This window comes from Pimephales promelas, chromosome 12, assembly GCF_988280905.1.
Source record: "Pimephales promelas chromosome 12, fPimPro1.hap1.1, whole genome shotgun sequence".
Taxonomy (NCBI): Eukaryota; Metazoa; Chordata; class Actinopteri; order Cypriniformes; family Leuciscidae; genus Pimephales; species Pimephales promelas.
This window is the reverse complement of record NC_142780.1, coordinates 31578097-31605554: the sequence shown is the minus strand read 5'-3', so window position 1 is coordinate 31605554 and position 27458 is coordinate 31578097. Positions and strand designations below refer to the sequence as shown.

The following is a 27458-nucleotide window of genomic DNA, read 5'->3' as shown; positions in this document are numbered from 1 at the left end:
CACAGAATATAGCAAGGCTAGCATTTGTCCTTAGAAAAGTTACATTTTTGGAATAAGCTTTGAAATATCCGATCGTTTCGCATGATAAGACCCTTATTCATCGTCTGGTGTCGTTTAAAGACATTTGAAGCTGCATCTGAAACAGTTATTAACTGTCTTTTGGACCTTGAACCATCCGGTTCCCATTGAAGTCCATTATATGGAGAAAAATCCTGGAATGTTTTCATCAAAAACCTAAATTTCTTTTCGACTGAGGAAAGAAAGACATGGACATCTTGGATGACATGGGGGTGAGTAAATTATCAGCAAAAGTTTTTTCAAAAGTGAACTAATCCTTTAAGTATTTTTGGATCTGTCTCACTGGAAAGATGTATATAATGCCTTAAAAGTAGACAGCGATTAAATAGGAGACAGGAGAGCAAAATAAGAAAAGACCAAATGAGAGTTTCATTGTCTTAAACTGTGCTCAGATTTGTCGAGATATCAAAATAAATAGATATTTGCATTCAAATAGAAGAGATCTCAGTATGAACATTTATCATCAAGAGCAAGTGATCTGATATACTACATTCATTTATAGCTTTATATTCTTTTAGTGTGATAACAATGTCTCTATTTGTCTATTTCTATTTTTTATTTGTAATTTAGGTGAACCATCTTAATAATTATTACCTAAATGAAACAATAAAGAACTCTATTCAAATTGTATTATAATATTTTTTTTCCCCTGAAATCCCCTTTTTAATGTCAACTACAGTTTATAAGTTTGGGGTCAGTACGACTTTCTCAAAGAAATGATACTTTTATTCTGCAAATATGCATTAAAATGATCAAAAGTGACATTATGATGCTTTAAAATGCTACAAAAGATTTCCGTTTCAAATAAATGCTGTTCTTTTGAACTTTCTATTCATGAAAAAAAAAAATACAAATAAATAATGGTTTCAACAAAAATATTAAGCAAACTGTTTTCAACATTGATGATAATAAGAAATGTTCATATTAGATTGATTTCTGAAGGATCATGTAACAAATTTAGCTTTGCATCACATGAATAAATTATATTTATAAAATATATTTAAATAGAAAATAGATATTTAAAAAGGTAATAATATTTCACAATATTGCTGTTTTACTGTGTTTTTGATCAAATAAATGCACACTTTTGAACGGTAGTGTCAGATGGGTGGTTAAATGTTACAAATTTGGGGTTTAAGACTTTGGGTTTAAGTTAGTATGTTTCCATAGAACAAAAAAAAAATATCAAAAGATTAAGGAAAAGTTAATACTTTTGCCCCAGTTTCACAGACGAGGCTTAAGTTGTTTTAACTGAAAGCAACTTGCACTAAATATCTTCAAATATGTCAGTGCCATTGTTTGGTCTCAAGATACACACCAGTAATGTGTTTTTTCTAGGCATATTTATAAAAGCTTCCTAAATGTCTTTATTGAACTAAAGCCTAATCCTGGTTTAATCTAAACCGTGTCTGTGAAACCGGGGCTAAGTGTCCTGAGCTTAGAAAAAGCTCAACATCTGATCAGTAAAACATTCCTACAGTCCAGCGTTTCGCATCAGGATGCTCTTCCTCAAGTGGATCAAATCTGTGATCTGTAAGTGCTGACCTACTGAATATAATACGGCAGTCCTGTAAAGCATTCAGACAGGCAGAGCAAACAAGCAAAGACACATTCCAGCGTGGACATAGGACAGACACGCAAACACGGAGAGGAGATGTTCACAGAGAAAAACAACAAGAAGACAGACCTGGTCTGGGAATATCCTGGGTTTCTGCTCAGGCACCACCCCTACCCTCAGCTCGTCTTCCACGGCCATGAGTCTTCATGGGAAACGAGAAAGAAAGAGTGAAACAATATTAGTTCCAAAGCACACAGACATCAACAATAAGTGTTCATCTGCCGCAAACATCAGATCGACATGCTTTGATTGTGATATAAATAGCGTTTGAAATGGCTTTTGGTCCAATCTGGGAAGCATACTGAAGAAAAAGAATCAACCATATTATGTCATGATGACATATTTCCATCATCCCATGGGAATAAGTGAGATGATGAATGAAAACGGGCCACGTTGTATGGCTTTTAACGACGGCTGCCGCTCTTACTGGCAGCTTATTTCAGACCATTGAAGTGGCCGCCAGCGCATCAAAGTGACGTTCGGTTTCATACACAAAAACGGATGTTTTCATTTCTCCACGTGAACATATCACACCACATGCTGTTTTTAGGCACAAGTGGGAGCCAAACGAAGCACTGTGATTATCAAGTGAATGACGGCTTTATAAGGAATGATGTTTTTGGTTTGATTTATGTTGACAAGACGACACGAGTACATGACAGCGATATTAAATGTGTGCATCTGGGTCAAATATGAAAAGTTTCATTGGATGGGTATCATTGAGCCAGTTTAGGGGACAGATTTGATATTGTTTTGATGTAGAATGATATGAAATAGTCGTTAAAGATACATGAATTCATTGCAGAAAAAGGCCCGTTCACAACAAGGATGATCACTATAAAGATAGTTGTAAATCTAGATATAACGATATAACGGCATAGATAAAAAATATCATTGGAATCACTTTCATAAAGATTTTTTTTTTTTAGCTGATGAACGATAAAGACATTGACAACCAATCAGAATCCATCCTGCTAAAAGAACTCTTATAATAAACAGAATGATGTCGTGCATTAGTGTGGACGGTAATATTGGTATAGTTATCATTCTTGGTGTGAACGGGCCTTAACTTATTCTAGTCTTTAGCATTTATTGGAAATAAATAATGAATTCCACAGTTTAGGTTTAAAACAATATGATTGGATATTTTATTACATTTATTATATTGCTTGTACAAAAATTCAAATGCAAAAGTAAAAACAACAACAAAACAAATTTAGTGCTTCGAAATTTCTTAAACAGACAGAAGCATCCAATTTATTAAAGATATGCTGAGGCCTGTTTTATATTCAACAATGCGATTATTTATTAACAAAGATCAGACAAAAGGTCATGGGGTCAGACACAGTTCACAAGCAGAGGTCAGAAGGGTCACGATTAATACACCTTCATTGTGCTATTTTTCATCGCTACTGTTATCAAGGTATTGCACACAGTTTGGCTACAATATTTAAATAAATATCATCTCGTATACAGAATATATAATTCTATGCTCTATATTTCTGCTTTTAAAAGAATTTATAGGGAAGCAATGTCTTCTAACAGTATTCGATTATTTAATACACTCATTTTTATACAATTTGAATATATGAAAGTCTAACAATGGAAAACAAAAAAGGCGTATTTCAGTGCAAACGTTCAAAATGATTATTTATATCAACATCACATTACAAAAGATATTTTCTAAAAAATGAATTTCAGTCCTACATTAATCATCTATTTATGTTTCCTGATCTATAATTAATATCTCTATGTTTATTTCACAAACAGCACCACACAAAATAAGATATTCATAAGCATGACAACTCACTTACCTCATGTTTAATATTTTATACTGTATCTTCTTGCCATTTTATATTGAACATAACACCAAAACACACTCACCAAACTGTGTTAATATTTATCTATGAGGGTGAAAACAAGTCCAGGACAAAATTCACTATGAAATCAAAAGAAAAAAAAAAGATTATAATTTGCATAAAGAGAATTAAACTAAAAGTAGCAGTGCAATAAATACCATGATATACAAATACTTATATAAAAATAAATTACACGTGTGGATCGTGTTAATTGTTGCACTGCCTTAAATGAACATTTTTCTATTGATTATAGACCGAAATATGACCTGGAACATGGGTTTTGTGAGAATTAAGTCATGAGTTTGAATATTAGGAATCATATTTAAGGCTTGTGTTTGAACATAAGCAAACACGAGCCTCTTTCTGAAGCTTGGAAATATCTGCTTTTATTGCATATTTCAAAATGAATGATCTAAACACAGAACAACCGAAATCCAAATGTGATGAGGAATGGTTGACACATGAGATCGCTGTTCTCGTGATAGCACATAGAGATATGGAAAACGTGGACATCTGAAATATGATCTATTTTGACGAGTAAGACACTTTCATCACACAGTGTGTTATAGAGAGAACATGTGCAGGTCGATCAGGAAGCGATTCTGTGTGTTTTCAAGATGTTTTGCTACAATTAATGATGGTTATCTGGAAGAAAAATCCCCTGCACCATTTCTCTTTCAAGACAAACAAGCATAAAGGCTTGTCTAAATACTTTATTATTGCAGATATGCCGTTTTTACACTCATTAAAGGATCAAATCGCCCTAATGAGTGAAAATTTCATCGTCATTTATTTACACACCCTCATCTCGTTCTTAAACCCGTATGACTGTCTTTTTTTCTGTTGAACACATGGTTACTTGGTGCTTTTATGGTGTTTTTGTCCTGTGTGAAAGATGTGTGAAGATTAAAATCTCCTTTTGTGTTCCATTGAAAAGTTAACAACAGTATACAGGTTTGCAACGACATGATGGATGAATAAATAAGCAGAGAATTTCTATTAATGGATGAATGATCCTTGTAAGAGCTTTAAAAAGCGGCATTTTTAAGTTCTTTAAACATTAGAAATTCATAAAGCAATTTCTTTTCATCTTAAGCACATTTTATGACATTTTCTCCATGTCAAACTTGTTTCCTCAGACGGCAGTGCAAATACATTAACAATACTGCACACATATGACTGCCTCCATTACAAACACATCCTGTTATGATGATCAGTTATGATTATGAAGACTAATACACGCCAAGGAAGAGATGATGATTTATATTTGTATGCCCTTTTGGTCTCCCTTCACCATCTGAGTGTCTTCACTCCATGTCTTCATTCCTAGAATTGGATTGAAACAGCAATATACTCTGTGACAAAAAATACGCAGTAAATACTGCATTACAGGAAATTACATCATCATTGCATCAACCAATGGGAGGGGTGATGTCTTTTCTAAGAGTGAAGCAAAATATTGGCTGATGTGTCTCTGTGCCGCTAAGAATCCAAATAAAAGATGAAATGAAACAACAGGGAGGAAATGAACCCAGTTCGGCAATTAAAAAACAGCTTTGTGATGGCAATTACAAGACCAAGTCCAAGAGTTAAACTACTATACTGTATATAAATGGCAGATGCTCTATAAAGGAAACCCCTTATAAAATGTATAACACATCTATCCAGTGACCCTAAAAAGTATGAGAACACATGCATCATCCATGTCAAACAAAATATCAAAGAATGATTCTGCAAACAAGTGCCTTCAAAAACACTTTCTTTTACGGATTACACTCCCATTCAAAGGTGTAGGGACAGTTATTAACAAATGTCACTAGATTTGACGTTTTGATAGTTTGATATTTTCCAATGCAATGACATTCAGACATTTTTAAGTTTGGCTTAAATGTCCAAATTCTTTTTGGGCCCACTATTTCTATACAGAATTCCATAAGGAGTCATTATCAGTTGAGCTTAGAAGGAAGCGTATAGTACACAGCGAGTGTGATCACGTTTCTCCCGCCTCTTTTTTTCATATTACCTGTCAATAATTCCTTTAATTTGGTTGTCTTTCTCCATCTGCTGCTGTCTCAGTCTCCTCTCGCTGTCGTCCAGTCGGCTCTGATACTGCAGCAGGATTTTATTGGTCTGCTGCTCCTGAGTTAACAGCCTCCTCTCGTACTCCTCCAGCTTACGGTGTGACATCATCAGACGGTCCTTCAAAGAGTTGATCTCCTCCTCGTACTCGCGCACCTGGGACGGGACAAGAGATGAGGACAGCGGGCATGTTATCACAGCAGACGTCACCCTCATGATGGTTTTGGTGAGACAGTAAGGTAATTAGGTACTTAGTGGATACACAGTGGAGACACATCCCTTTGGTGTGAGAAACCCGGGTTCGAATCCACTGTGAGACACTTAACCCCTAGTTGCTCCAGAGGCGTGCGACCGGTTTGGATAAAAGCGTCAGCCAAATGAATAAATGTAAATGTAAATATACAGTGATGTCAATAAGTTTGAACACCCATGCTTAAGTGTGATTTCCAAAAGATGTTTTTTTTTATTCCTCTTTTTAGGCAACTTTACCATGGATGTCCAAACTTATTCACATCACTATATATATATATATATATACACACAAGTAAATAAAAAAATTATAAAAAGAGTTAAAATTAAAGAAAAGTATTAAAAAAAACTGAATAATTTATGAAAATAAAAATATACAAGATATTGTCCATTAAATGACTTTAATAAAGTTTCAGAATATTATTATAATATCATTTTTTTAATACTTAAACAATTAAATAAAATAAATGATGAAATTATTAAAAAAATATATATAATAAATAAGATATTATCCATTAAATGGCTTTAATAAAGTTTCAGAATATTATTAAAATATATATTTTTAATACTTAAACAATTAAATCAAATAAATAATGAAATTATTAAAAAGTATATATAATAAACAAGATATTATCCATTAAATGGCTTTAATACAATTTCAAAATACAATTAAAAAAAATGAAACAAATTAAAATATTAAATAAATGTAAAATTAAAATAAAAAATGTAATAATGAAACTATTAAAAATGAACTGAATAATGTAAATTATAATTAGAAAGATGTTATTCATTAAATTACTTTAATAAATATTATTAGATATGATATTTGTGGAAGTTATAAAACGAAAGTAAAGCCGGTTGTACAAGCTTGCAGGCATTTTTTTTCTTTGGGAGAGAAAAAACTCACTCACTATAAATATTGTTATAGGCCAGTGGCTTCAGTGTGTGCATACACACACACACACACACACACATGCACACACAGATTTGTTGTTTTTGTTGAAAGGAATGGCTGTGCTGTACTTTGCTTTTCAGCAAATGATTTGCACACAAGTCTTTTTAAAGCAGCAGTATTGAAAGATCCAGTCTTGGTGGTAGTCCAGCCGACCCGTGTACCAGCTGCTTTGACACGATTATCGGGTTAACCGGCCTCCCAAGTGTCTGAACTCGCAGTGTACGCTCGTCTTAAGGTTATGAAGCTACGCCCAGTGTCCAGCGCCGGTGATTGACTAACTAAAAGTGGTGATGCTACAATAATTCTGGCATCATTTCTCATGCTGTTCCAAATCCTTTCTTTCCTCTGTGGAAAAAAAGTCAATTTCTGAAGGATATCCAGGGCAGGATATTCTTCAAAAATGCATCTTTTGTGCGAAGAAAGAAAGTCATGCAGGTTTAGAATGACATCCGGGTTAGTAAACAATGACTGCTTTTATAATGTTGTAGCTCAGCCATTTTCAAAACGGTGTGGTTTATCCAGTAATGAGCAATTTTCAGATTTTGGCCAAAATTTTGCAACTTATGAGGAGGCATGATTTTGCTCCCGACAGCTTTTCTGGAAGGAGTGTGTCATTCATGCATGAAAATGTTGCCTAGGTGGGCAGCCACAGTCAATGCAAATGAACAAATTCTCCATGCAAACCACTCGGGAATGAGAAAGTGCTGATTCATAACAGAATTTTATGGCAGATTTTGAAGATGAAACTGTCCTTTAATATGCACACTGAGAAGCAACGAAAAGAGGTTGTGTGTCACCTCCACACGAGCATCCAGACGGGGTGACAGAGGGTAAAGAACAGTCAGGACGTCCTGATTGAAAGCCCATGCTGCTCTCTCCTGTAGTCATTTCACAGCAAAAGGCTGACCATTCTCATTTGAAATTTAAATAACGCATAAATCAGGCACCATCTGTTGCCAAGGTGAAAGACATGATATGCATTTCCTTGACACTTGTGTGCTGACACATTTGCACTCAGTGTCTTGGGAGAGTACTGAGGAGGAATCAAGCTCGAGTTCGGACTCTAATTCAAAGCTCACAACATTCACATCACAACAGCCGTCTAGCATGGCAATATCGGTTGGCTTAATTAAAATAACCCCAAAGCACATAGTTAACATAACAGGATGAGAAGCAGAGAAACACACCCTGTCCAGACGTGACTCGTCCATGCTCTTGGAGTACTCCTTTAGCTTGAATTCTTCTCTGTCGATGCGGGAACTCTCTATGTCAGCAGAAAGATGGGGCATGTTGGACACCCAGGCGACGGTTCGCTCAGAGGCGGGGGACGTGGGGTTGAGAGTGGATGGAGATTGGGAAGAGCCCTGAGAAATAGACAAAGACATCCTGTAAGGAAGGAAACTTACACAGTTTGGGGTCAGTAAGATTTTGAATGTTGTTGTCTCTTATGCTCACCAAGGGTGCATTCATTTGATCAAAATTCAAAACAGTAATGCTATAAAATGTTATAATTTATTCCTGTGATGTTATAGTTGAATTTTCAGCATCATTACTCCAGTCTTCAGTGTCACATGATCATTCAGAAATCATTCTTATATGCGGATTTGCTGCTCAAGAAACATTTATTATAATTACAAATGTCGGAAAAAGTATTATTATCATTGTTGGAAATGTTGTGCTGCTTAACATTTATGTGATTTTTTTAAAGCAAACTTGATGTATAGAAGGTTTAAAAAACCCAGCTATAAATTTTTTGTAACATTATAAAAGCATTTCCTCCCAATTTTGATCAATTTAATGCGTCCTTGCTGAAGAAAAGTATTAATTTATTTGAACAAAAATGTAATTATTAAGTATGCTGACTAATTCTATTATGCTATCTACAAACAATGAAAGCGTAATTCTTCCAGTTCTGTTGAACACATTTTAGCATGTTTAAATCCATTTCACAGAATTCTGCAGATTTTTCTTTAAAATCTACACAAATATGTGACATTTTTTAATATGTGATAAATATTCCTTAATATTGCTGAATTTTTTTTAATAATTTAAAAATTATTAAAGTTAAAAGTTATTAATTATTATTAAAAGTTATCTATTAAATAGCATTTAAATATTATTAATATCTCCAAAAATGCCCAAAAAAATATCTTATATTTAAATTATCTTATAAAGATATTATATAATATAAAGATATTAAAATATCTTATAGATATTTTATATCTTATCTTATATTATAAATATCTTATATCTTATAGAGTGGTATTTTATATATTTTTTTATATAGTGAAATAAATATTTATTTGAAATAACCACATTTATAACTATGTTTTCCATTCATATGGATAAATTGTGGTGTGATAAATATTGCGGATTACTAAAAAAATATGTTAAAATTACAATTAAAATATTGCCAATCTGGTGGCATAAATGACTGGAATTGATTTCTAGAAATACTAAACATGGATAACAGGCAGAGTAGGAATGTTTTCTGATCCGAACACCTGTTTGCTCATGGTAGGCTTGAGCAGATGCTGTTGCTGGACCTGCTGGCGTTCCTGATGTGATTTCGATTGCTGCGTGGACTGTGGCGTTCCTCCCTGAGAGCCCTGGGATCCCTGGCTCTCCCTGGTGGAGCTCTGCTGATGGGGCAGGCCCGGGGGGGTGCTGTCTTTGACGGACAGCTGCTGCCGGGGCCCCTGTTGCCGGCTCCCGAAGCCAGACTCCGGGGACTGGAGCAGGTTCCCGCTCTGTGGCCTGGTCTTTGCTGCAGGGGTGGCGGCAGCGGCAGAACTCACGGAAAGTTGATGTGAGGGTTGCGATTTCATGCGCTGTGTGGGAGGAGCCATGGAGCTTTGACGGACTGGCTGAACGGTGGAAGGAGGCGTGGCTAGTGATGAATGAGATGTGCCGGTCTGCGATGCCATGCCTGCCAACTGCTGCTGCTCCTGGTCATGAGACACATGCTTAAATAAACAACCTCCATTTCTGCCACTCATTTCTAAATCAATTTACTCAGAAATGTTGATGGTAAGCAATGGATAATATAACAATATTTTACAGATTTTAGAGACAAAAGATGCTAATGGATGTTTTTCAATGGGCATTTGTTTTTAACGGGCGGATTGGATCCACCTCACAATGAAAGTCTTGCTTTGATTCCCATAGACAAAAGAAGCACAATTTGTCAACATTCGTGGATAGTGAATGTAAACCATAGACTGTAAAAAAAGATGGACGCCCCTTCGCTCTCTTCCATTGGTCAGAAGTTAAGCCGCCTGTATATCCCGAAATGGCGCTGACATCTTGGAATTGAGTCTGCGCAAAAGCGATTTCGGGACAGGTGAACAGGAAGTAAAGCTGCGAAATCAAGGCCCCGCCCTCACTCTCGAAGAATCAATCGCAAGAACACGCTCCTGCACTTTTTAAAAAATGAATTATAGAAATTTAGATATTCAATTTAAAGCTCCAATCTCCTCAGTCCTCCGAAGATCCAGAAAAAAGTCGTTCAGAGAAAAGTTCGCTCACACCAAATGACGTCACACCACCGCATCAAATAACAAACTAAAAGTGAACTTATTTTAAAAACAAACACTTGAAATTATATCAGCGTGATAAAAACTACAGTAAATGACAGAAACCATATTTGGAAAAACGATATTTAAAGTGTAATTTAATGGTTTAGTTGGTCTCACGTGCTGTCGAATAACATATGGAGGCGGGGTTTGCGACATACTAGGACCGGTGTTCTGTCGATTTTTGCTGCCTTGTCGAAAAATGCTATCGTTGCGCGAATTGATCACAGAATGCCGATTAAAGTCGTATGAAATACAATTCTAATACAATTCTAAGTTATGAGTAGCTACTGTATACTGTAGACTACTGTTTTTATTTTTATTTTATTTAAAACGGTGTGAAAAGTAAAAATTATCATAAAATATTCATCTTTGACTTGTCAAAGTACACCTTTTCTTATAGTAACTGAAACTTTCAGTTATTCCTTTTCAGCTGGCTGACCGTACAAATATTCATATGGTAGTAAGCATTTTTTAAAGGGAAATTATACATTATAAAAGGAAAATGTACCTTTTGTAAAAAAAAAAAAAGGAAATCTTGATGGGTAGCATGAATTGTCAGAACACCGGCCACCGGGGGGCGATCGAGATTGTTTTGGCTTGTGCGGCATGCTTGATGTAAACAAAGGTAATCAAAGCGCCTTGAAGTATTTTCTTCTAAGAACGAATACGTAACAATATTCCTTGTTTAAATAATTCCCGCCAAAGGCATAGGCAAAAAAAGAGGATGAGGCATGGTCAGGTTAGTTAGTAGTGTGTTCTGTGTTGAAACCATAGACTGTAAAAAATATGGACAAAGCGTCTGTGACGTCACCCATAGACTCTCTGAAGAGCGGGTTTGAGGCTGTTTATGGGGGGTATGGGCGGCGCCATACTGGAAAATCTTGGGAAATACAAAATACATAAGTTTCAGAAAGGATACAGAGGTGGTATGATGTGTTGTGTCAGATCATGGCCGAGACGTCAAATTCACTCGGCGCAACCCGTTATCAGCTGTCAATCAAAGTTAACCGCCCTTATTCGTCATACGTTTTATATCTAAATATGATCTAAACTAACGAGTTAAAAAAAAAATTCACCCCCCTCACAGTTGTCAGGCACGCGGAACATATTGAAGATCACAATAAAAGTCCATGGGACCAAACTGTAAACATATGAATTTATGCTGTGAAAACGGATATTTTAACATGACGTCTATGGATATTTGGGACCGCCCTCTAGCGGATTTGAGATGTATTGTAGTTTATCGCACTTCCGGGTAGACTTCATCTTTCAGATTAGAATGTTGCCGCTTGGTTGAAACTCGCGGTTATGGTAAGGGACGAGGCATTTCCCAAACATGCTCAAAGTAGTTGACCAATCACAACACAGTAGCCTAGCTGACCAATCAGAGCATACTGCAGCACTTTTCAGAAGGAGGAGCTTCATAGAGACAGGAACTAACAGAACGTTACTGACAGACTTAGAATAGAGGAGCTGCAACAATGTCAAATATGTGAAAAATAATGTGTTTTTAGAACATTCAAGCATTAAAGGGTTAGTTCACCCAAAAATGAAAATTAAGTAATTAATTACTCACCCCCACTCTGTACCAACCCCGTAAGACCTTCGTTCATCTTCGGAACACAAATAAAGATATTTTTGATTGAATCTGAGAGCTGGATCAGTCCTATATAGACTGCCTGAGGGACTGGCTCTTGACGGCCCATAAAGTCATTAAAGAAAAGGTTTAAATATTCCATGTGCCTACAGCGGCTCAATTATAAGTTTATCAAGCGACGAGACTACTTTTTGTGCGAAAAAAACATAAATAACGACTTTATTCGACTATACTATTACTTCCTTATGGGCGCATGCGCGAGAACTGAGACGAGGACGTTCTCATTCGTCTACTTCTTGTTACCGGCTGCTCACCGCTTAGGAGTTTTACCGCCCCCTACCGTATAAGATGATGTGCTGATATAGCTGGAAGCGCAAAACTTTCTGTTTACAAGCAGAGGAAGATGCGCGATTAAAAGCCTTTAATCTTCTCAAAAAACGACAGTGTTCCTTATAATCCGGAGCGCCTTATATATGGATCATCATTTTATACGGTAGGGGGCGGTAAAACTCCTAAGCGGTGAGCAGCCGGTAACAAAAAGTAGTCGAATGAGAACGTCCTCGTCTCAGTTCTCGCGCATGCGCCCATAAGGAAGTAATAGAATAGTCGACTAAAGTCGTTATTTATGTTTTTTTCGCACAAAAAGTATTCTCGTCGCTTGATAAAGTTATAGTTGAGCCGCTGTAGGCACATGGAATATTTAAACCTTTTCTTTAATGACTTTATGGGCCGTCAAGAGCCAGTCCCTCAGGCAGTCTATCTAGGACTGATCCAGCTCTCAGATTCAATCAAAAATATCTTCATTTGTGCTCCGAAGACGAACGAAGGTCTTACGGGGTTGGTACAGCATGGGGGTGAGTAATTAATGACTTAATTTTCATTTTTGGGTGAACTAACCCTTTAAAACCTATTCTAATAAACCCAAAAAAACTAAATAAAGGCATAATAGGTCCTTTTTAAGATTAAACTGATGGTCAAGAAAATACCTGCATGTGCATCGAGAGCTGGCGTCCCCTGAAGTCACTCTGGTTATGGCGGGTGTAGTCGTCGCTGTAGCTGTGGGAGTGAATGATGCTCGGCTGACCCAGGTGAGGGCCGGGTCTGAGGGTGGACAGGTCTTCGCTTCGGGAGAAACCACCATGGGCGAACTGGGGGATGTACGCTGGGTGAGAGGCGTCCGGCTCAGGGGCCAGCAGGAGAGGAGGAGGAGGTTGGGCTCGACTGTGCTGGTGGTGAATCTGAGGCCCGTCAGCAGCGAGGTGGAACAGAGGGTTCTGGAAGGAGAGGGGGTAGCGGAGGGCGGCGGCTTGCTGCTGTTGCTGCTGGGACAGCGAGTCGGTGGTGGCTCCCATCTGGCTCAGCTGGCTCAACCTCAGACCCCCGGACATGCTGGAACCGCCGGACCCGGCCGACATACGCCCTCCGGCGCGCAGCTGACCTCCGAGGCCTCCTCCCAAGGCCGCGAGCCCACCGTAGCTGCCGAGGCCGGCAATCGAGGCCTGGGAAGAGTTGAGCATGTCCCCCATAGACTGCAGGTTAGAGACGCTGTTCATTCTTGAGTCCTGGAGGTCCATCATAGAAATGTTTTCATTAACACCTAGAACCTACGGGCGAGAGCGCTGCAGATGCCTGCCGGGCGCAGCAGTTGTGGGCGGTTTATGCATGTGGCTTGACTGTGTGTGTGTGAGTGATGGGTGTATTAACTTGAGGGTTAAAAGGAATAATTCACCCAAAAATGACATTTCTGTCATATGCGGTTATTTATTCAGTGGAATGTTAAAACATAATTTGTATGCAGCTCTTTTTCATACAGTTTGTCACATAAAATAAAATAACATTAAAAAACTAAATCGAAGTAGTCCTGGCACTAATGTCAAGAAAAACTGAACTGTTTAAATAATATACATATTATATTTAAATAATAGTAATAAATAAGCAACATTTGATTTTACAGGATAATAATTCATGTAACTGAATTCAAAATGGACAATGTTTCGTTGTTACATTAATGATTTTCTGAGAGATGGGATGATGTCAAGGAAAATGATGTTTAATATTAAAATATAATATTCCATAAAATATAATATTTAAATAAAATTGGTACATAATATAATATCCTATAATAATATATAATGAATACAATTATTTAATATAATAAATAAACAATAAATAATTACAGTCTGCTTTTATGGGAGAAATTTTAATTTAACAAAATTTCTATTTATTTTTATATTTATTTATTGTGAGAATGACACATGCTATATTCTGAGGCTTATATTTTGAAGCCAAAGTACAGATGAAATGGACAACAAAAGTCAAGTGAGCTAAAAATGGTTTTGTGTGTCAGTCTGAGGCAAAACCTAACATGACAGGTGCCATTTGTGTCATATTTAATTTTTAAATTAATAATAAATTAAAAAAATCTACGTGTTCATGAGACCTGAAATATAGTTCACAAACAATACGATTTAAAATGATTTTATAAAATATATTTATTTTTCATTCTGAAAACTGCACATGAAAAAAGTGCAGGATAAAATAATCACAAAACTATTCATTTTTGGGTGAAATATACATTTCTGCACTGTATGTCAGGACCCTGAATCCTAAATGGTGATGGAAGATTAACGTAAAGAATCTCTTTATGTATTGACGGCACCCACATCATCTTGAAGCCCTCTTTTCCATGCTTGGGTGGTATTTGACCATGCAGTAAGCAGGTCAGTGGCGCTTCCTTCTCCGACAGGAACAAAGCGAACCCTCAGAAAAGCTGGTGAAACGTGTGCTAGGGAGTGAGCTGTTATTCAAATGAGAATTTGGACCAGACAGCACTGACCATTGTCATGAAAGAATTCTAAATGAAAGGGGATATTATTTAATCAGAACCCCCCACCCAATCAGAAACCACTGTCCTTTGGGACTTACCTTTGGGTCTGGATCCGTGATATCAGAACTGCTAGTACAGTACGCTGGACTAGAGCGGGCCAACGGGGGACGGGCAACATAGAAAACTTCTTTAGATGAGGCTCGGTGAGGATGATCGCGATCCACAAAACCCCCCATTCCAGCTCGGGACGGGGGAGCTCCGCCACTGGACATGGCAGAGGTTGGAGAGGGCAGGCGAGTGATGTCGATTGAACTGTATGACATATGAGAAAGTTGACAAGAAAAAGAGTTCCCATGCTTTCGATGGTCAACATTAGACATCCTGTAAGTCAACTACATGTCAAATAACTCTCATTAGAGTATATATGCAGACTGTTACGTTCGGGTTAGTAGAATAAGTTTACATGTAGTTGAAAAGTTTGTTATAGTCAGTATAATGTCTGGTTGGGGAGCATCACAATAAAGTGTTACCAAGCTCAGCTCCAAAACCTAGCAAGCCATATGATGTGGTATTTAATTGTAGTTCAATCAACTTTGATACTGTATTACATTTTGAACATTGATATATTATTATAGTGTTTGTTAATATTTTGAAGTAGATTTATTTTCTTTTTTTCTGTTTTCACTTAAATTTTAATTGAAGCTTTGGTAATTTTGTCATTTTATTAGTTTGTCTGTATCATTTGTATTCCTTTTTATACATTTGTTTTAGTTGTTTTAGTACTTCAAGTTAAAGTAAATAAAAATGAGAAATGTTGGCAACTAGCTGAAATAAAATATTTGTAAGTCTTTATATTTATATATATATATATATAAAGAAAATCCAAATGCAAAAATAGGGGAAATGAAAACTAAAAAAAAAAAAATCTATAATAAAATACAATACATAAATAAATATTTATTTAATACTTGTAGGTGGCTTTGCATACCTGCAAATATGGTGATTCTCTTTTGAGGGACTCCTTTTTTAAATATTTTATATTAATTTTTAATATTTAATATTGTCAATACATTTTATTTAAAATGTTTTTTTGTACTTTTTTATGATTTTATGATTTTTTTATGATTTTATGTACAGCGCTTTGAGAAGTTGCTTTTAAAGGCACTAAATAAAATAAAGTTTATTATTATTATTATTATTACTGTTTGAAAAATATAGTATATAAAATGCAATACAAGTGTTGTTTCCCTAAATTAAACCTTTGTCTTTCATACAGTTATTGTACTAAAACAAAAAACTATTAAAAAGTAGTAGTAATGTAAAATTGAATAAAAAAGAAAGCAGAAAGACAATTAAATCCTGTAAATGTTTTTTAAAGCACTCATTTGCATCTCCTCTCCGGTTTGTAAACCCCTGGCATAGAAGCCTAAAAATATTAGGCAGACTAACTAGGTTTTGGAAAATCCTCTCTTCTCCAAGGTGTTGCGATGTGACACAAATATGGGTCATGGGTGCATATAAAGACCCCAGACGCACCTGTTGAGGTCTCTCATCATGAGGTTCTGGAACTCGGACGAGATGGCCCTGTTGAAGCTGGGCCGGGAGAGCAGCCTATCTGTCTGTCTCTCTGGAGGCTGTCTGTCTGTCTGGTTACTGGGCTGTCTCTGGAGGTGCGGGTTACGGAGGGCCATGCTGATGTCATTAAGAAGGCGGGGCAATGGTCCGAGTTTGATGATGGCATCCTTTGGCACAATATAAACAGACAGAAAACAGGAGACCAACCTGATAACCGATCACAAACGCAAGTAGACAATCACAGTTATCTCCATCCTGATTATCAAACAGCATCTACCTTGCTTAGTTGTGCCATGACTTCCCACAGAAGACTGTGCAGGATCGAAAGCTCCCTTCCCAAGTCGATGTAGCCCTCAAAAGCAACGGCGTTGCTCACGGTATCGAGATTGGAGATCTCGTAGAGGAATTGCTGCATGGAGCCCCACTCCATCTCTAAAAACTCATTCATATAGCACATGTACTCCTCCTTACTGCCAAACCTGTAATACAGTGAAGAACTGGTAAGGATGCGGGCTGATATGGTTTGTAGGAACATAAAATGTTGCGCAATGATAAAGATGTTAATGCTCATCATCATCATTAGCTTAATGGCCAATGATCTTGGCTGACAGCCCTAACGTCAAAATGTAACCCATAAAACTGGAGCACTAAAGAGATTCCCATTACTATTGTGTCATAAACCCAAAGTCAAGAAGACTGTCCCGGATCAATTATATTAAATGCTGAAAAGGTCATTTTAAGCATCATAACATTATAAAGCACAGTGTGAAAAATGGACGTTAATTCTGAATATTTGCTAAATATTAGATTTTACAGTGTTATTAAAGAATTTGTGATATTAAAGATTAATTTCAAGTGAGCTTTAGATGGCACAAAGATAATCTAAATTTAAAAATTGGGAAAATGAGAATGCACAACTAAATATCAAATATGGAAAAAAAAAAAATTAATAAAATAAAATTACAATAAAAAAATTATGATAACCAATATTGTCCCAATATATTAAGCATCAGAATAGATAAAATGAGAATGCACAACTAAATATCAAATATATAAAAAAATAAAAATAAAATAATAATAAAAAAATGATTAGAATAGATAAAATGAGAATGTACAAATATCCAGTGTGGACAAAATAACAAAATAAAATAATGCCAGTTGATAACTAATATGGTCCCATTATATCATGTATCCCATAGCAGAATGATAAAAAATTTAAAAATTCACAATTAAATATCCTATGTGACAAATTAAATTAAATATCGCTTGATAACCAAAATGGTCCCAATTCATCATCCATCTCCAATCAGAATGGTTTCCTTGCTTTACAGAACTCAGAGCACACCACAAAAATGGTGACATGGTAATAAAGTTAAAGACCTTAAAGAAAGTGTGTACTGACTTTGAGAAGTTTGCAAGGTTCTGCACAACTTTGGCTATGAGGGTGAGTGTGCGTGAGGTCTGTTCATCGGGGTATTCCTGTGTGAGATTGAATAAGGATGGCGACATGACGGCTGGACACAGGAAGCGCAGGAAGAGGGAACCACTGATAAGTCGATCTGCAATGTCCTCTCTTCCTCTCTCAGCGCATCGCACGCGCCAGGACGCAAAGACCTCCTTCAGTTCCCTTGGAAACGCACTGGGAAAAACAAACAATATATTTCCAGTATGATTAAAGCAGTTGGTTTGCTATCATCTTTTCACTGTCGACTCTTTTAAAATACATTAAAATATATAAGCCTGGAAATTCATTTGCATCATCATACAATTTTAACCATGCAATCTTTTTATGAAGATCTACTATCATAACTATTATTAAAAAGTTGTTTTGCCACTTAAACTGTTTTAAAGAGTCACAGCAGTAAAAAAATAACACCATTAAATGTATCATTTTTACTGTCTTGTGGTGTGGTGCACATTATTAAATATAATACATTTGAACCAAAACTCTACCCATTAAAAAAAATGAGAATAATTTCACTTTCCATAGAAAAAAGCAGTAAGGGGCCGTTCAGACTGCATCTGTCCCAGCTGTTTTTTTTATTAGTAGTATTTTCTTCCTCTCTGTAATCGTGATATAGTGATTTATTTGATTGCTGCAGTGCATATTGCTGTTTTTTTAAAGGGATAGTTCACCCAAAAAGAAAATCAAGTCATAATTTACTCACCCTGGTGTTGTTCTAATGTCAAATGCCTTTGTTTCTTTTTTGGACCACAAAAGGAGTAATTTAAAAAAAATTCCTGCTCGTCCATATAATGTTATATGTCCATAATAATTTTTAAAGCAAAAGTATTGTTGGTCTTGAGACTCTATTAGCGCCGCAGTTCACTCCGACTCACCCAGAAATTCTGGCATCGTCAAAAAAGTGCAAACTGAGTTTGATCTTTTAATATCACTGTTTTAGTACATTATTAAGGCACTTTAAGGGTGGGTTGCACCAATGAGGTTTAAGCATCTCCGTCGGCTCACCATCTGCCCAATCTGCTTGATCAGCCCTTTAATTCAAATGGTCGTTCTACACAGCAGTTTTTAAACACAATTGACATTTTACAAGTGTATTTCTTAAATCAGCAAGAGCTATTGTCAGAGTGAGAGTTTCAGTTGGTCAATAAAAGAGGAAATGGAATTTAACATGGTTGCTGTTAAATTGGTGAATCCATCATGGCGGAGACATTTTTTATCGTAGATTAAGGTTTTAATCACAGGTTAGAATTGTAATCCCAGATTTCATGTTTAAAATTAAGTGGTGCAACACAACTCAATTTAAAATAAAACCCAGATCAACAAATCCTTGATTAGAGTTCAATCAATCCTTATTGGTGCAACCCACCCTGTGTTTTCACGTTAAACGTTTTAGTGATTGAAATACTTTAGCTGTAAATATATATGGATCACAAGTGCTTGTTCACGTATTTTTGTTTTTGAGATGGGTATGATGATAGACAGAAGCCAATGGGCAAATTGCCATGGGATTTTTTTGTGATAACAGAGAGTCAGGAGCTTGGTTTAAAGTATCATCCGAAGGACATTGCTTATTACAGTATAGTATCCTCATCTTTATACTGGGCCGTTATTTCCCCAGTGGTCCACAGTGGTCACCACTTTTGTGGTCCGTTAAAGAAGGAATGGCATTCTACATTAGTACAACACCAGGGTGAGTAAATGATGACTTGATTTTCATTTCAGGGTGAACTAACCCTTTAAGATGGCGTGCTCAAGACGGTGTGAATGGCCCATAAGACGACTGTCCTATGTCAGCTTTGCAACTAACCAATGAGAGTTGACGATTTTACAGAGTGCAAGCTCACAGCACATCCGGAGGTTGGCTTGATGTTCGGGCAGCACAGAAGGTGGAGTTCTCATTGGGTCGACTTCACAGTTCTCTTCTGACTCATACAGCGCTCGGATAAAATCACCTAAATTCAAATGAAACCCGTGAAATGAAAAATGTGTGCGTTCAGCAAAGGAAACAACGACAACCCTCAAAACAATCTCAAAATTTGAGGAGCTCTCACCTAAAACGTCTTTGAGGTACTTATGTCCAATGAGTTTGAGGTACTCTTCTATGGCTTTGGTGGCCAGGGTGTTTTCTCTGAATATAAGGTGCTCTCGGTCGATAAATCGGTCCACCTCACACATTGCCATGTCTGAAAGAAAATCCTTGTGCAGAGCAAAAGAAGATACATCTGTAATCACTTTACAATTGCTTGCATATAAAAAATCAAGATAAAACTAAATAAGTGAATGATTGGGAGTGCCCTAGATTGGCAGCAAATCTGTGTGCCAGTGTTGCTATTGCTAACTAAAGCTAGTAAAAAAAACAAAAAAAACGTTTTTTTTTTTTTTTTTTTTTTTAAATAAAGCTAAAATAAAATGAATGAAAAGATGAAAAGTTGCCTTGGCAATCAACTGAAATAAAAACCATTTAAGCTTAAGTACTCAAATTTACTAAAAAATAAAAGTGAAATAAAAGTAATATACATAAACGCTAAATATAGCTTAATGCATATTACAATGTCCCCTTATTATGTCGAAATAACGAGATATTTATGTCGTTATAACGAGATATTTAAGTCGTTAAAACGAGATATTTATGTTGTTAAAACGAGATATGTCGTTATAACAAGTCTCGTTATAACGACATAATATCTCGTTTTAACAACATAAATATCTCGTTTTAACGACTTAAATATCTTGTCGTTAAAATTAGATATTATGTCGTTAGAACTAGATATTATGTCATTAAAACGAAAAAATATGTCGTTTTAACGACATAAGATCTCGTTATAACGACATAATTGAGGGGAAAACTAATATGTATGTGGCAGCAATGCGTCACCATAATTAATAAATAATATAATAATATACAAATACTAGTGAAATCATACATGACTTTTCAGGATTCTAAGTTGCTATTGATGTTTCCAATCTCCAAAATTGTATTAGATACACAAATATCAGGCAAAATAGTCCATTTTTAATAAGATGAAACCATTATTCAATCATTTTCAGTATTAAAATAAATATAAGCAGGTCCTGGATTTAAAAATGGTCTAGTTAGTTAAATGGAGCTGAAGGCATTCAATTGGTATCTGAAAACAGTATATTTATAATCGACTGTAACTGAGCTTGACCCAACTGCATTTGTTACATATAAGCTATTGTAACTTAAAATATGTCCAAAATCTCACCTAGACAAGAATTACGTCAGGAGCATGCATCTATCAAGTAATCCTGACTAGATTGGCAGCTCACAATGTTTTTGATGCATATATTATTGAAACAAAGTCCTACCTTGGCCTTCCCTGTGCTCTGCAGGATGTGCACCAGAGCACAGGCCACTTCCTCTTTGCTCTTGACGCTCAGCAGTGGCTCCAGAACCGCGCACAGCGTTCTGTAGTTGTTGGTGACATACTCTGCAAACTCTTTATACAGCTCCATTGGCAGGATGCTCATGGTCTGAAAGCGTGACTTGAGCCGCAGGGAGGCGTTGATGATTTTGCCCCCTCCCACGCCGCCACCCTTGGCCAGGACGCTGGGCTGAATGACGGGGTACCATTGCTCCACAAACTGACGACCAGTGATGCTGGAAATGGGGATGCTGACCAAGCCCAGGTATGTGCTCTTCTCCTGTTATGAGGAAGGAAATGGACAAAAAATAAAATAGTAGGACGTAGCCCTTCTATATAATTTAATACTTTTGGATAATATAAAATGTACATTTTATTATATATATTTGTTTTATCATACTATTTAACAAATCTGTTACTAGTTTACTTGCAACCAAGCACCTAAAAAAAAAAATATTTGGAATATCTTTCATATATTTGATGTAGTGTGCTATTACAAATACACTAGCCTAGATGTCTAACGTATGAACAAAAAGCCACAAAACTCAAGTCTTTAAAGGGATACTCCACTTTTTTTGGGAAATAGGCTCATTTTACCACTCCCCCAGAGTTAAACAGTTGGGTTTTACCGTTTTCGAATCCATTCGGCCGATTTTCTGATATTTAGAAGAATATCAGTAACCAGACAGTTTCTGGTCTCATTGACTTCCATATTAGGAAAAAAATATATACTATGGAAGTCAATGAGACCAGAAACGGTCTGGTTACTGATATTCTTCTAAATATCAGAAAATCGGCTGAATGGATTCGAAAACGGTAAAACTCAACTGGGGGAGTTGTAAAATGAGCCTATTTCCAAAAAAAGTGGAGTATCCCTTTAAGTATTCATTTGGATTTGAGTGTCGAGGTGGTCTTTTACCTTGCGTCTTTTTTTATCTGTCTCTTTGTAAAGATGAAGGCGGAGGCTGCGGACAGCTGGCAGGTTGTTGAACTCAAAGTGCTCACCCCAGAACACAGTATCGGTTCGGGGTTTGCTGGTGGTGCGGGCGTAAAGCATGTCATCCAAGCACAGTTCACAATAATAGCGCTTTTTGGGTGGGAGTTCACGGGCCTCGATGATCCACAGCTTCAGAACATTGTCGACACGTCGACTGTTGTCCTGAGTGTGGGAAACACAGAATCAGATTTGCATCATACAGTATATAAACTACAGGTGACGGTGGTGAGAGGGTTTGCAGGACTTTAAATGTGCAGTCAAGCATGCGGACAGACAGGAGAGATTGCAAGTTTGAGGGTGGCAGTGCTTTAGAAAGGATAATGGTTTGAATTACTGTTAGTCTAACACATATTGCATGTCTAAAGTGCTGGAGTGGTCATAGGCAATGATGTTTCAGAGAAAGATGAGTCATTCAGACTCATCAAAATGGCCCTGGAACATTAGTTTTCTACTGGCGTTTATAGTAATATACCCTTAAAAACAGATTTCAAAAGCTCTTTTATTAAAAAATACAGTGACGTTAATATGCTACAGTGATGGTCTCTCAGGTGGTGTATATATATTTATAGCATACCATGTAACTGAACGATTACCATATTCATATACAATACCATGGTACTCCATGGTTCTTCAAAGATAGTTTTACACAGCCAAACTGGCAAAAAAGCAACCAATCACAGTTCATTCTGTTTTTACACGCTGTTCATGAGAGGGTAAATCTGTAATCCATGACATTAGACAAATTGATTATGTGGAAATGCATCAAAATAAAATGTCAATTCAGTGTATCAAAAAATACAGTGGAAAAAATGTGCGATCTGAATTTCTGCACATCCTGAAACAATACATTTCAAATATTAATTTTATTCTTATTATGCCAAGCACCGAAGGTGAAATCGTTGAAATCGATTATGGTTAAGCGCTTGTGGGAGAAGTTATGAAATTTGGCACACAGATAGAGGATAGTCTGACCTCTCACCATAGCAAATTTGGTGACTCGATCCCTCTAGCGCCACCAACTGTCCAAAATTTCACTCATGCTTTTGCTAATAACTTTTGAACCGTACGGGCTAGAAACAAAATCGCACCCGATGATGTCATTTTCGTCATGAAAATCTGTCCGCCATTTTGAATTCACAGAGAACTCTACTTTTTCAAACTCCTCCTATGCCGTTGCTCGGATTATCACGAAAATTCACACAAAGGTAAAAACTGTGCAAAATCCCAGAAGTAAGTTGCATAACAATTGTGATTAGAGCTTTCCCGTTTTGATGGTCAGTGAACAGACTGGAGTCACAGTAAAAAGTAAAAAAATCTGTAAAAAGAAACTATGGAAAACGTAAAAAAAATGAATGGTATTCCCATGGTACCATATGTTCAAATTTTGTTTTTTGCCAGTGAGTGCTTCAATGGTTTGCTACAAACTACTCAGCTTTTTCTATCACTTCGGAAACTTCTTAAACTAATCAGCTAATAAACTACAGCAAACTAATGAACACCCTTGGTCTGTCCTCATTTATTGTAATATTGACAACGCATCTGTCGCAAGACTGAGCAAGCTGATCATTTTTGGACGCCTGTGTCATGTTCTTCACGATTCAGCCCAAAATCCCGCTGCCTGAACATCTGGACGAGTCAATCCACACAACAGACACAGCCAACATGAGAGATAATAGATGTCTGAAGAAGGAACATTCAGTATTCTGCATTGGCTTTGGGGATACATCTTAGCATACAGTACCAGATTGTTTCATTATGTGGCAGAACAGCACATGGAAGCAGTTTGAAGTTCATTTGATACTCTTAAAAACACCAGTAGAGGGTAAAATGAGTGTAAAGATGAAAATGACAGAAGAGGTTGTTACTGAAGGAGAATTGGTGCAGTCATGGAAGAAGAGGAGAGAGAAATAGAGAAAATCTTCTTTACACTCACTTTGTTTGGTTTGACAGCTCTCTGTAGATTCTCTATCCATTTGTCTCTCTCCGCAGCCGACCGACAGGCAAAACACTTTGTTCCTGAAGCAGTTGTCACCTAAGGAAAGGAATAATGAGTTTCACTATTTCAACCATCAGTGTAATTAGAAATAAAAAAACAACAAAATTCCACAGGGCACTGGGGCTAATATAGTCACACATTAAATGCTTTAAAGTAAAATGTGTGATTTGTATGCCACTAGTGGCACCAAAGGAAAATGCAAAAAAAATCAGATAGACGTCATTATGTCTTATATACCATTCAGAACTGAATTGAGAATGCCTTTTGAATTCTATTTCAATTCCAGATTCTTAAAACAAATTTCAGGTAGCAAACAGGATGCAGAATTTTTGTTGGAACAATTCGACGATTAGAACGATAGATAGAACGATAGATAGAACGATAGATAGAACGATAGATAGATAGATAGATAGATAGATATATATATAGATAGATAGATAGATAGATAGATAGATAGATAGATAGATAGATAGATAGATAGATAGATAGATAGATAGACAGATCTACAGATAGATAGACAGAACTACAGATAGATAGATAGACAGACAGAACTACAGATAGATAGATAGATAGATAGATAGATAGATAGATAGATAGATAGATAGATAGATAGATAGATAGATAGATAGATAGATAGATAGATAGATAGATAGATAGATAGATAGATAGATAGATAGACAGACAGATCTACAGATAGATAGATAGATACTGTAGATAGATAGATAGAACGATAGATAGAACGATAGATAGAACGATAGAACGATAGATAGATAGATAGATAGATAGATAGATAGATAGATACTGTAGATAGATAGATAGATAGATAGATAGATAGATAGATAGATAGATAGATAGATAGATAGATAGATAGATAGATAGATAGATAGATAGACTGATCAACAGAAATATAGATAGACAGACAGATCTACAGATAGATAGATAGATACTGTGGATAGATAGATAGAATGATAGAACGATAGATAGATAGATAGATAGATAGATAGATAGATAGATAGATAGATAGATAGATAGATAGATAGATAGATAGATAGATAGATAGATAGATAGATAGATAGATAGATAGATAGATAGATAGATAGATAGATAGATAGATAGATATTATTTTTAGATGGTTTTAAGAATTGTGAACACTATGTGTGTGAACATTTGAACAGGAAAATGTTTATAAATTCGGTTATTATTTTCAATTTGTACATTTAAAATAGCTCCATCAGAACTGTATTAAAAGAAAAAATAAGATGCAATTTTTTAATAAACATCTCGTCGATTTTCTAAGGAGCATGCAAGTTATGAGTCTGAAGTGAATAGTTTGCTATGGATCACCTCAAAACAGTACTCCTGTCCCAGTATACTGGAGTGAACAGGCTTGATGATCGCATCTTCATCAAGTGTCAAATCCAAGGCCTCGGCTGCGCTGCTGGGAGACAGCAAAGACTCATGGGAGTGCGATTCTTTGAAGCTCTGCATCAGACGAGTCCTGTGAGGGAGCAATAACAGCAAGTCTGAGAGAGAAGAGACTCACAGGTTGCGCTTACATCACACGCCTACATGACGAGGTCAGTATTTCATTTGACATTACAGAAGTCATGTTTTTTTGGAAGTCCTTTCTTTGTGGTTTATGGACAACGACATCAGCCTCTATCATCAACAGTGAGGGTTTGAACACTTGGGGAGAATTTACAAGGAAGAATGAATTGTGTTGAACGCAATTTTGCTCATCATGCTTTTCAAGATCTGAAAGTGCACTCAATTACACTTTGTATCCATATACAATTTTTTTTTACTTTCATAAATAAAAAATGTACACAATCATCACTTTTCAATAAAATTCTGTTTCCACCTGCTTTCCTTAGTTGAACTTTCAAAGTTCAACGTTAAAACTAAATATTTTTTCACAATATAGTACTAAAATAATCTAAAATTAGACTGTTGGTGCTGAAAAGAAAAATCCTAAATTCTCAAAGTGGATTTAATTTTAGTGAATTTTGCATTTGGTTAAACTGGATTGTAGGTAATTAGCAAATAACATGAGCGAACGTGGCGTTTAGTGGATAGTTTCGTAAATTTGCCCGTTAAATATGATCTTAAAAGTAAAAAAGTGAAAAGGTTTACTTTCATACACGTTTCTAATCAGTTGTAATCAGCACAAATATGAGCACATTTACACTGCATAAAAAACTTAAGATATAATAAACTTAAATTATCCTGTTTATAAAAATACTGCTTATTAATATTTTTTTCACAAACCAAGACACTTATAAAGCCTGCCAATATAAAATCATAATGATAGAAACAGCTAAAGATACAATAAAATAATAATAATAAAATGTTAAAAACCATCACTTTTCAATAAAATTCTGTTTCCATTTATTCCCGTAGGTGGAAAGAGTTCAACGTTAAAAAATAAAAATAAAAAAAATATCATAAAAAAGTACTAAAATCATCTAAAATTAGCCTAATTTAAAAAAAAAAAACTTTTTTGTTTGTATAGATTGTATAGAAGATTGTTTCAGACACTGAATAAAAATAAAAAAGGTAACTGTGAGTTTTTATCTCACAATTCTGACTTTTTTTCCCACAATTGCGAGTTAAAGTCAGAATTGTAAGATATAAACTTGCAATTCGAGTGTCTTTTCCCCTTAAAACAGACTTTATATCTCGCAGAGTAAAAACCAGCTTCCATAGGCTTGTGGGTAATTAGCGAATAGGAGGAAAGTTTTTGCCCTGAAATAACATGAGCGAACGTGTCGTTAAGTGTATAGTTTCATGAATTCGAGAATTCTTCAGAGGGAAAAGGTACGTTTCTAATCAGTCTCAGCACAAACGCGGGCACATTTACACTGCATAACAACATACACCTTTACCCCACTGTACCTGCAAACGCCCACACACACTCACTTCACAGTTTAGAGCCACAAACCCTTAAAAGAGCTGAAGAGAAGATTGACAAGCTTATCGAGAAGTACAATTATATAAATATCAAGAGAAAAAGTATGATAAATTGTTAGATCCCTACTAGTGATGTATCGCTTCTCCTGCGTCTTCGGAGAATCACTGTATATGTATACATACAGCCTCACAGCGTTACAGTGTGGGAGAGAGAGAGAGAGAGAGAGACAGAGCGAAAGAGATGGAAGGTATAAATATAGACCCAAAGGAGTGAGTCAGAATGAAAGAA

At 36.1% G+C, this 27458-nt stretch overlaps 1 protein-coding gene across 1 annotated transcript in view; it reads right to left on the bottom strand.

Moving 5' to 3' along the window:
- The window catches only part of syngap1b (synaptic Ras GTPase activating protein 1b), a 131567-nt gene that overhangs the window by 12941 nt on the left and 91168 nt on the right, over positions 1–27458 (bottom strand). Inside the window, 15 exon segments of the mRNA XM_089118000.1 lie at positions 1766–1838; positions 5579–5790; positions 8026–8202; positions 9343–9786; positions 13000–13575; positions 14939–15152; positions 16377–16582; positions 16693–16894; positions 17818–18054; positions 19688–19832; positions 19932–20076; positions 21211–21546; positions 22186–22425; positions 24197–24295; positions 25604–25757. Coding sequence (XP_088974126.1) covers positions 1766–1838; positions 5579–5790; positions 8026–8202; positions 9343–9786; positions 13000–13575; positions 14939–15152; positions 16377–16582; positions 16693–16894; positions 17818–18054; positions 19688–19832; positions 19932–20076; positions 21211–21546; positions 22186–22425; positions 24197–24295; positions 25604–25757 — 3460 coding nt within the window.